This window comes from Armigeres subalbatus, chromosome 3, assembly GCF_024139115.2.
Source record: "Armigeres subalbatus isolate Guangzhou_Male chromosome 3, GZ_Asu_2, whole genome shotgun sequence".
In the NCBI taxonomy this organism is placed as follows: Eukaryota; Metazoa; Arthropoda; class Insecta; order Diptera; family Culicidae; genus Armigeres; species Armigeres subalbatus.
Window position 1 is genome coordinate 167,624,788 of NC_085141.1, and position 12,490 is coordinate 167,637,277.

Here is a 12,490-nt window from a genome sequence, read left to right on the forward strand (position 1 = left end):
AAACATCAACAGTTTTAAGTATTACTGGTTGGATAATTCATTTTAGCATTAGTCTATCATCATCCGTCATAATACATAATAAAGTTATGGATTTCGTGGCGATTCCTATGTGCTACAAACGAATAACACTGAAAATCTCACTTTTTCTTCAAACTAGTGTAACTCTGGAGTTCGGACGAGTTCGGCTGAGCTCTTGGCAGCAATAGAAACGTGGAACAACTATCTTTCATTCTGTTCTGAATTCATAATTTGAATCTATGGTCACGTTGTCGGTAGTGTAACTGTTTTCAAATCGTCTGAGGTAGTTAATAAACTTTTGTAACTTTAGAGCCCGTACGACCCGCTGAATCGTGGAAAAACTAAACTACAATCCTTTGCCCCAGTTACCCTCGCAATCACTTAAGCTCGCTCAACTGAAACGCAAAACCAATAGAGGAATAGAAGTCTGAGGTGCAATCTACCAACGGAATAACGGAAACGTAAAGAGAACAGCAGGTTCCCACGGACTCAGAGCTTCTAATTCAACAAATTTATTATTTTTTTGTTAAATATCTTGGCTGTGCATATGCACAGCACATGTTTCGAAATGGACAAATTGATATGAAATTTGCGAAAAAGAATCCACGTGTCTTGGAGGGACTCGAACCCTCAACCTCCTACTCTCTAGATAGGCGTGATAACCCCTACACAACAAGACCACTTAAAGGTCACGTTTGCGGAAAAGCCATCAGAATCTGAGTAGGGGAGAACGGTCCAAAATGCACCCCTTAAGCTTTTTCGATGTTTTCGCCTATACAAACAAAAATACCCAACCGTTTCAACGTATAGGTGGAAAATTTACAAACCCAGCTACATTTCACAGTGATCTCCTATTCAAAACAATAAGGTTTTCATGACTGTCTAACGCATTTAAAAAATGTTTTAAAAATAGGCCTGGGGCAAAACGCCCGAATGGTGGTCTAAAATGACTCAATTGCATGTAAAATGATGGTGAACGCATGGTTGTTTGTATTTTCTTAATGGATTGAGCTACAATCTTACGAATGTGGTTGAAGAATAGCAAATCGTTAAATTTGAGTGAATATGAAGGGATTTTGATAATTTTTCCAATGGAGCTCAATGATGGATAACTAATTATGAATTGTAATGGTAATATTCGTTCATAAATGTACTACAACAGATTATATGAGTGATTTTATGAAGGAGGCCATTTTACCCCAGGGGTGCATTTTGGACCGTTCTCCCCTACCAACCTCCACCGCGGTTAGCTCTCTTTTTTGCAAATTGAATATCTTTCGGATGCTTGATTTGTCCAATCTCCATATGTGCTTTACTGTTGTATATCCACAGTCAAGCGAGTGCACATTGTTTAGAGGATCACACTCCATGCCTCCCAACAACGGGTTGGGCGGGCTGGTATAGAATGCGAATCAATCGCACTCTGCTGTGCCAAAGGCTTGCTTGGCTAAAGCATTTGATGAGTTTGATTGCCTTACGTAAGCGGTCGCGTGTACTCAGACGACTAATGACGGTGAAAGACCTACACTTATCACGCCTATCTAGAGAGTAGGAGGTTGAGGGTTCGAGTCCGAGTCCCGAGAAAATATTCCGATCAATAAACATTCCACACAGCTTGATTTACCAAGTTAAAATAAATTAATGCATTTGTAAAATTTTATGAAATCGTGCGGTTTTTTTTTATTTCGCAGCGGTACACAGCTTTTCTGAATTTCCGAGGCTGAATTCTGATTTTTTTTTCATTGTCCCTACTGGTCCCATTAGAGAACAGTCTAGCCAATAATGTGTTGTTTGTCACATGGAAAGTGTAGCCGCTAGCCATCGCATTGTTTCGGCCATAGATACGATCGATTTGACGTTTCAACTGATGTACCTTCTACCACTTTTGTTTTTCCTTTTTCCAGGCCTAAATACGGAATCACAGAAGAGCGACACGGATTCCGAACGAATATGCGCCTGGTGGTGCGATTTTTTTCGCCAAATGACGTCGGTACCTATCATTGCGTTAGTACCAACTCGCTGGGGAGAGCCGACGGAACGATGAGACTGTACGGTGAGTTGATGGCGCCATCGGAGCTGTTTGTGGATCGACCAAACTTTTATTCCCTTTGTCGTTTTTTTTTCATCCTTCCTGCTTTGTCGCCACTTACTTCATGGGTCGATCCGTGGTGACAGGACAGGGGGGCTGCCGGAGGTCCACCGACGACTATCTTACGGTTTGCGGTTTTTTATTTTCCTGTCACGTTCTATATTGGCACACTTTGCCAGCAGCCTGTGGGAAGTGTATCAAAAGCATTTCAGCTGACTTTTATAAGAACTTGGCAAAATGTAATTCGGCTAAGGTGTTCTGTCAGGGAATCGTTGTCATTGTCGATTTCGGCCCCGAGGGGAGTTTCAAAAAGTTTCGGCATTGAGTAAGTGGAAATGACACATCAATAATTTATTGATTGGCAGTAATACATACATTTCAGAGTGAATGTGTTTTTGAAAGTGGGACCAGAATCCTAAACAAAAATATACGAGAGCCAGTGCTATACAAAGCATAAATTCGTGTTGAAAGTAGAATCGATTGGAACAGTCACGCACAGTTTTCGTAAGCGTCGAGTCAAGCAACCGTTTACGCATTTCACGGTTTTGATATAGTAGTGTTCTTTTTATATCAATTCCCATGTCATTAGCATTAACATTAAGTAGAACAGTTTCGTGAGTAGTGCAGTCGTAGACTGTTGTTTGAGGGTTGCCTCCTTCCCGTTCGTTACAAGACAGAAATTTGAGCAGGTATCGCTCAGACAATAATCAATAGTCGATCCTCCAATCCAACAGTTATTCTGGTCACATGTTTGCAAACAATGAAAGTATGCTCAGACTCATGAATCGGAAACTTATACTTAGTTAAAACAAAACCTGTAAATTTCTGTTCAAGTAATGTAAAAGTTCTGATAGTCGTTGGTGTTCCTATAGTTGCGGTAGTGTAGTTTTTAGAGAATCTACAGATTAATCGTAGCAATCCACAATGTTGATCAATTAGATGAACTGTCATTATATGAAACAAGCGAAAACAGCTTAGGAATATCCTCGAAAACGGTAAATTATCCTCAAATACCTTATTTATTTTTGCACCAATAGTTGCGGTCAGTTTTCTAAAATGTCATCTGCACAGTACCGTCGTGCGGGGCTTCTTTTGACAAATCGGGGGCTACTTTGGACATTTTGAAACAAGAATTACAGCGTAAATTTATCTCAAATTGTTATTATCAACAAGTGGATGTCTTGATGATAGTTAAATGGCAACTTTCTGTTTCAAATTTGATATTTTTTGCATTTAGTTTTTCTAGGAAATCAAAAATCCAAAGTAGCCCCCGGAGTTTGTTACTAGGAGAGGAGATCGGCCGGCTGAAAAACAACAAAGCCCCTGGAGTTGACCAACTACCAGGAGAGCTGTTTAAACACGGTGGTGAGGCACTGGCCAGAGCGCTGCACTGGGTCATTACCAAGGTTTGGGAGGATGAGGTTCTGCCGCAGGAGTGGATGGAAGGTGTCGTGTGTCCCATCTACAAAACGGGCGATAAGCTGGATTGTAGCAACTACCGCGCAATCACATTGCTGAACGCCGCCTACAAGGTACTCTCCCAAATTTTATGCTGCCGACTAACTCCAATTGCAAGAGAGTTCGTGGGGCAGTACCGGGCGGGATTTATGGGTGAACGCTCTACCACAGTCCAGGTGTTCGCCATACGTCAGGTAGTGCAGACATACCGCGAATACAACGTGCCCACACATCATCGATTTATCGACTTCAAAGCCGCATATGATCCAATCGATCGAGACCAGCTATGGCAGCTAATGCACGAAAACGGATTTCCGGATAAACTGATACGGTTGATCAAGGTGACGATGGATCGGGTGATGTGCGTAGTTCGAATTTCAGGGGCATTCTCGAGTCCCTTCGAAACGCGTAGAGGGTTACGAGTTTTTATCGGTGGTGACGAAATCGAGGTGGTTGAAGAATTCGTGTACTTGGGCTCACTGGTGACCGCCGATAACGATACCAGTAGAGACGCATAGTGGCTGGAAATCGTACGTACTTTGGACTCCGCAAGACGCTCCGATCGAATAGAGTTCGCCGCCGTACCAAACTGACTATCTACAAAACGCTTAAAAGACCGGTAGTTCTCTACGGACACGAGACCTGGACGATGCTCGTGGAGGACCAATGCGCACTGGGAGTTTTCGAAAGGAAAGTGTTGCGTACCATCCATGGTGGGGTGCAGATGGCGGAAGGTACGTGGAGGAGGCGAATGAACCACGAGTTGCATCAGCGGTTGTATGACATTTGCCAGAAAGTCATTTGCCAGAAGGCCTTTTGCCAGAATCAATTTGCCAGAATGGACCATTCCCCAGAAAGACGTTTGCCAGAATGCACCATTCCCCAGAATGCACCATTGCCCAGAATTGGTTGTCACATATTTGTCATGCGCGCGTTTGCCCAGTATGCGCAATAATTCTTAACGCCATGAACTTCAGGCATAACTATGATCAGCGTTAAAAGAGAGGGTCATTTGGCGTAAGGGACATTTTTTATAATTTTGCTTTGTTATTGTTGTATAGTTGTTTTCTACTGAGGAATATACTTAGGTCGATAATAGAATTGAAAATACCTAATCTGTACATAAGACGTATCCATACATAAGCCGAGTATAGCAGCTTGCCCGGATTAAGGCAAAAATGGCGGATGTGATCTTTTCTTTCAAATAGGTGTTTGCCCGGATTAAGGCAATGGTGGGTGGGATCCCTTCTTTCAAAATAGGTACATTCCCGGATTAAGGTAATGGTAGATGTGACTCCTTCTTTAAAAATAGGTACTTGCCCGGATTAACGCAATGGTTGATGTAATTCCTTCATTAAAAGTAGGCGCTTGTCCAAATTAAAGCAAAAGTGGATGTGATCCCTTCTTTGAAAATAAGCGTTTGTCAGAAATGGTGGATATGATCCATTTATTAAAAAAAAAGTTGCTTGCTCCGATTAAAGCAAGGATAGATGTTATCTTGGTGTCCTCCTTAGCCTAGCGATAAGATGCGCGACTATAAAACAAGACCATGCTGAGGGTGACTGGGTTCGATTCCCGGTGCCGGTCTAGGCAGTTTTCGGTTTGGAAATTGTTTGGACTTCCCTGGGCATAAAAGTATCATCGTGTTAGCCTCATGATATACGAATGCAAAAATGGTAACTTGACTTAGAAACCTCACGGTGATTAACTGTGGAAGTACTAAATGAACACTAAGCAGCGAGGCGGCTATGTCCCAGTGGAGATGTAATGCCAATGAAGAAGATGTTATCCCTTCTTTAAACGTAGGTGGTTGCCCGTGTCCGTGTTTGAATATGTCAATTGTGGATATGATTCCTTCTTTAGAAATAGACATTTTGCCTAGACTTGTAGATATAACTTCTTCAATGAAAGCAAATGGCGTCTAGTATGACCACAGATAACAGATATTGAGGCTGGCATCCGCCGCAACTGTTAATTCAAATGTATTTTAAATTGGGACCGCGTTTGGCAATCGATTAGAAATGGCGCAAGGATCATTTTTATTGAAAACGCAGCCCGAATGCAGCTGTCAAATACATTGGCTGCGTTCGACGGTTGTTAATCCGCTGCGTTCGTATGTACTGCCGCAATCAGTTGAGTAGATGGCAGTAGTGCGCCAACGTATATCAATTCAAAAGTTTACACAGGATTTTCGATAAAATTTGTTCTAGCCTAATCTGTTATCTGTGGTATGACTTAAAATGATATTATCCAATTGTAGATATGATTTAATTTTGAAATGAAGTCTGCGTCTGGAATGAGACGAAGAAATATGATATCCATTCGTAAACAGTTTGTTTGGTATTAGACAAATATGATTTTTTTTTGATAAATAGTATCCATCTTTCTGAAAATTGTCTAATATGTTAAATAATCCCTTTTATGAAAATTAGTTATCCCACAAATCCCTTTATTATTAAATAATGCCAAATCCACCAAATAATGCAAAATCACCTTCTTTATATATATTTTTTCTATTCTTAAGCCATCAATAATAATTGGAATTTCCAGTTTTACTATTTCTGGGGAATGGTACATTCTGGCAAATGGTCTATTCTGGGGAATGGCTTTCTGGCATATGGTCCATTCAGGCAAATGGGTTTCTGGCAAAAATCATTCTGGCAAATAGATTCTGGCAAATGGTTTTCTGGCAAATGTCATACAATCGCATCAGCTGTTGGGAGAACCATCCATCGTTCGCACCGAGAAAATCGGAAGACTGCGGTGGGCCGGGCACGTAGCCAGAATGTCGAACAGTAATCCGGTGAAAATGGTTCTCAACAACTATCCGACGGGAACAAGAAGGCGAGGTGCACAGCGGGCAAGGTGGATCGATCAGGTGGCGGACGATTTGCGGACCCTCCGCAGACTGCGTGATTGGCGAAGTGCAGCCATGGACCGAGCTGAATGGAGAAGACTTTTATGTGCAGCACATGTCACTTCGGCCTTAGTCTGGTAATAAATAAATAACTTAGACGTCGTAGCGCTAAGAACGAAAATCTGCTGGACAGGACAGAAAGTGTGGAAAAGCGGGCATCGAGCGGCTTTCTTCTATCAAAGCTGTGGCACCACCAACGTGCTGGGAACCGGCTTCATAGTGCTAGGAATCATGCGCCAACGCGTGATTGGGTGGCAGGCAGCCAATCAATGCAAGCATGTGCAAGCTGAGGATAAAAGGCCGATTCTTCAACTATAGCATCATCAATGTGCACAGCCCACACGAAGGGAGACCCGACGACGAGAAAGATGAGTTTTATGCACAGCTGGAGCAGACATACGATGGATGCCCACTGCGGGACATCAAAATCGTCATCGGTGACATGAATGGTCAGGTAGGAAGGGAGGAAATGTATAGACCAGTCATCGGACCGAATAGTCTGCATATCGTATCGAACGACAACGGCCAACGATACATAAATTTGCAACCTCCCGCGGAATGGTAGTCCGAAGCACTTTCTTCCCCGCACACATATCCACAAGGCCACATGGACATCACCTAATCAAGTAACGGAAAACAAAATCGACCACGTTCTAATCGACGGTAAATTCTTATCCGACATCACGAACGTACGCACTTACCGCAGTGCGTATATTGAATCCGACCACTAACCCGTTGCAGTATGTCTGCGCTCAAAACTCTCGACGGTGTACAACACGCGTCGGAATCGTCCGCCGCAGCTAAACGAACGACATATGGATTCCACGAACCGCTTACATCGTGTGTTCGAATTTTCTCTTCAGTAGACGATCTCTTCGATTTTGGGGAAAATAGTAGATTGTTCATTGGTAGGGTAGAAAGGTCCGGAAGACTAAATTAGTTATCTAAGACATTCATGTAGACCGCTGTCAGATGAATTAAATAAATAATAATAATAATAAACATTGGGCGACTACTAGAGTGGGGCGCAGTTGTATGGAAAAACGGAAACTTCGTCCGATCAAGTGAGATCAAGGTTTTTCTGAATCGTTTTGGGACTCCAATCAACTGTGCAAAATATGGACTCGATTGGTTGCGACCTCGCATGCCGCATCGCGTTTTAAATTTACATGGAGATTAGTATGGGAAAACGTACTTTTTAACATTTTTGCTCTTAGCGGCTTCAACTTATCATAAATCACGTGACTCAATACATTAGCATATAGCCTGGAAGATGCCGAAAGACTTTGCCGAAGAAGGTACGCAGCTGGAAGGTCTACAAAAAATGTTATTACGTTTCGAAAATTGATTGTTTGAACCATATGCAAGAAATTAATGTTTCTGCCAGCACTACCGACAACCTGTAATTGTCAGAGGGCAAAACCCATTTTCCTTCTAGTAGGAATTTTTACTTTGTGAAATTATTCCGAATATCTCCCATTAGCTCCAAAGTCCTATAAAATCAATCATTTTGAAATAACACTCAGTTAAATTATTGCTCCATGTAGTTCGGCAGTGCTGGCAGAAAAAATTATTTTTTGCATATGCTTTGAACACTCAATGTTCGATGCGTTATAACTTTTTTCGTGGACGTTCCAGCAAAGTGCCTTCTTCAGCAAAGTTTTTCGGCATCCTTTGGATAATACTTTAACGTAATGTGCCACTTGACTCTAGTAGTAGAAATGCAAAAATATACGTTCTCCCATACTAATTTCCATACAAACTTTAAACGCGATGCGGAAAACGAGGAAGCAACCAATCGGTCCCAAATTCTGCACAGTTGTTCAGGGCCCAGAATGGCTTCGAAAAACCATTGATTTGAAAAAATGACCATGACGCCCCACTCTAGCGACTACAAGACGGTAGACTAGCCCAAGATTACGCGCAGCAGCTGGAAGTGGCACTCCCAACGGAAGAGCAGCAAGGCGCAGAGTCTCTTGAAGATGGCTGCCCCCGGATCATAGAAACGACTGGTATGACGGCGAATGTGAACAGTTGGTTGAGGAAAAGAATGCAGCATGGGCGAGACACACCTCACGAGGGCGAACGAGGCACGATACAAACGGGCGCGGAACAGTCAAAACTCGATTTTTCGGAGCAAAAAGCGCCTGCAGGAAGGTCGATACCGTGATCAGACGGAGCAACTGTACCGCGCTAATAACGCACGAAAGTTCTATGAGAAGTTGAACCGTTCACGTAAGGGTCTCGTGCAACAGCCCGATATGTGTAAGGACGTAAACGGGAACCTTCTTACAAACGAGCGTGAGGTGATCCAAAGGTGGCGTCAGCACTACCAAGAGCACCTGAATGGCGATGTGGCAGACAACGGTGGCGGTATGGTAATGAACCTAGGAGCACGCGCGCAGGACATGCGATTTCCGGCTCCGAATCTCCAGGAAATCCAGGAGGAGATCGGCCGGCTGAAAACCAACAAAGCCTCTGGAGTTGACCAACTACCAGGAGAGCTGTTTAAACACGGTGGTGAGGCACTGGCTAGAGCGCTGCACTGGGTGATTACCAAGGTTTGGGGGAACGAGGCTCTGCCGCAGGACTGGATGGAAGGTGTCGTGTGTCTCATCTACAAAAAAAGGGCAATAAGCTGGATTATAGCAATTACCGCGCAATCACATTGCTGAGCGCCGCCTACAAGGTACTCTCCCAAATTTGCCGCCGACTAACACCAATTGCAAGACAGTTCGTGGGGCAGTACCAGGCGAAATTTATGGGTGAACACTCTACCACAGACCAGGTGTTCGCCGTACGCCAGGTATTGCAGAAATGCCGTGAATACAACGTGCCCACACATCATCTATTTATCGACTTCAAAGCCGCATATGATACAATCGATCGAGATCAGCTATTGCAGCGTTTAAAAATAGATTAAGGTTACTTACCTCTGGTCGAAGACGGGGATTCTGTCTTTTTATTTTTTTTATTTTTGAGAAAAAATGACCTACAGCATATGCATGCTGATGATTCTATTAGATGCACTAATATATATATAACTAGCTGTATGTACCCGGCCTTGCTCGGAGTTGCCAATTTGATTCGCAGTTTTTTTCACTATCGGAAAATGAATAAACCAATTGGTCAACAGGAGAATTGTATTTTCTTATTGATACTTCATCATTTGATTAAAAGAAGGCAGATTTCATTTGAAAACATTGACTGATATTGAAAAAGGGATCAAACCCAAATCCCAATGACCATTCCACCCCTTTGATATCTTCTCCTTAGGATAGAGAATGTGTGTACCAAATTTGGTTGAAATCGATACAGGGGTTCAGAAGTTAAACTGAACTGCCCGTTTTCTGAACAATACCCCTTTCCCTCCCATTTGATCGTCTCCTCATAGTGAATATGTGTGCCAAATTTGGTTGAAATCGGTCCTGAGTGTTGGGAGTTACACTGAATTGCTCGTTTTCCAAAGACAACCCCCCTCCCCTATACCCACCCCTTTTTCCAGTGACTACCCACCCCCTTTGATATCTTTTCCTTAGGATAGAGAATGTGTGTACCAAATTTGGTTCGAATCGGTCCAGGGGTTCATAATATACTCTGAGTTGAACATTTTCTGAACAATGCCCCTCTCTCCAGACCCCTCCCCCCATTCCAAAATTACCCTTCCATATGATCGTCTCCTCATAGTGAATATGTGTACAAAATTTGATTGAAATCGGTCCTGGGAGTTGAAAGTTACGCAGAATTGTTCGTTTCTAAACAAAACCCCTCCCATCACCCCTCCCCCTTTCCCAAATGACCATCCCACCCCCTTTGTTAACTTTCCCTGAGGATAGAGAATGTGGGTACTAAATTTGGTTGAAATCGGCCAAGTGATTCAGAAGTAGTTAGCGAACATACATACATAGATTGGTTTTTATATAAATAGAAGAAGAAGAAAAAAGGAAGAAGAAGATAGCAGATAGATAACGGGACCTCAAAATAACATAACACGGAGACTATTTCGAGATGGTAAAGCTCGAAATGGGATTGAGTAAGCTGCCATGCTCTACCAAGTTGTCTGTAGATTGAAAACCATTAGGCTGATGAACTGTTTAGTCAAGAATCTATCAGCAGAATAGTGCTGGTGCATGTGAGATCACCAGTTTGGTTATAGGGGAAATGCTCCGATCTCCATCTCACTGTACATATATCCATCTCATCGCTAAACAAAGAAATACGGCATCAAATTTGTCGCTTCTTTTTGTCAACATGCGTGCTCACTGCTGAAAAAAATCACAAAAATAATAAACAAACCAAATTCCTTACCATTGCTTTGTTTTTGATGGGATGGAAATAGGAGCTATGAGATGAAGTGGCGAACCGTTCCCCTACATTCCCAGATTCGTGATATTAAAGAAACAGGCTCAAACGAACAGGAACGATTGTGCAAACAACGGGGAAGTCATGTACAAGTCTATGATCTACGTGAACAACTTGACGGATCGTATAGCTAAAACTTTTAAGAATGATTTTCCCAACACTACATTGGCAATGAGGAACGAGTACACCATCAGAAGTTTGTTCACGCATACTAAAGATCGCATACCAGAACAGTCTCGTAGTAATGTGATCTACAGGATTCCTTGTGGAGACTGTGATGCGAGTTATGTTGGGCTAACAACCAATAGCCTAAAAACAAGGTTGAGTCATCACAAGAGCGATACAAGAAAACTAGACAAACTCATTGACAACATCGAATCACACAACAACGACGACAATTACAACAGCTATGAACTCGGCCGACTAAAAGAGAAAACTGCTCTTTTACTGCATTCGGCCGATTACAACCATCGTTTCGATTTCGATAGATCGGAGATAATGGACCACCATCGAAGATTCTCCGCTCTTCCCGTTCTGGAAATGTGTCATATTATCAACACTGACAAAACGGTAAACAAACGAAGCGATTGCGACAGTTTAAGTACAACGTATGCAGGAATTTTACACACACTGAAAACAAGAAATAGAACAGATAACCGTAGAACACAAAACCAGACAAACACCAACAATAATGATAATGACACTCAATAGATAGAGACATCAAATTACACACATCATCTAGACACTCATGACATTTTTTTAAAATAGATAATTACAAAATGACAGTTGAAAACGAATATTACTGACTATCAGCAGAGTAGTGAATAAGCACCCAGGTTTTTCATAAATTTAAGTCCCAATATTTTGTTAAATGTTAGTATTTGTCATTAATATGTTGCATTGTATAGTGATGAATGTTTAACTGTTAATTGTTTTAGGAAATTGACGATATTTGTTAATGTTTTTATGACAATCAGTGAGCTCAACAAACCAATCATAATTATTTGTAATCTGCCAATTTTTTTTAATAGAACCCTTGAAAAAGATGGAATAAACCATTGAAACGTCGGGCGTAGAAGAAATATGTCGTTTTAATAGCCAGTAAAGACTGAAAGCCAAAAAAAAAATGTATTAGTGATATTAAAGAAGTTGCCGTCTTCTACACAGCGGTGCTAGGATGGAAACCAATATACTGAAAATCTCTAATTTGAAATCTATTTTGCCGCGTTCGTGGCCTTATGTAGGACAATCAGCACAAGTGACTTCATGACATTTGCGACAATAAAAAAGATCCTATATGACTAATTCGTTCGGTTTGACAACCCATTTACTCGTTATCACGTGACGATTACGATAACTACCACGACTTTTAGTGATCGCCGACAACGGTGCCAACAAAGATATTATGATTTTCGTGATGTGTTTTCAACTGAACATAGTTAACCGAGGAAATAAATAAGTTGTTTATACCATTAGTTCTCTGCGGACACGAGATCAGAACCGTACTTGTAGAGAAACCATACTTTAAAGCTTCAATTGCTTCACTTTACCCAACCGTCCCAGCAAAACCCTTGCGTACTTCAATTCTGAACTGAATTTTCAACTGCTTTGTGCAATCCACAACAGGATACAACAAGACTTCCATT

The 12,490-nt window shown here is 42.0% G+C and overlaps 1 protein-coding gene across 1 annotated transcript in view; it reads left to right on the forward strand.

Moving 5' to 3' along the window:
- Positions 1–12,490, forward strand: part of LOC134226733 (lachesin) — a 168,953-nt gene that overhangs the window by 127,763 nt on the left and 28,700 nt on the right. The window contains exon 6 of the mRNA XM_062707698.1: positions 1,923–2,071. Coding sequence (XP_062563682.1) covers positions 1,923–2,071 — 149 coding nt within the window. The remainder of the gene's footprint in view (positions 1–1,922; positions 2,072–12,490) is intronic.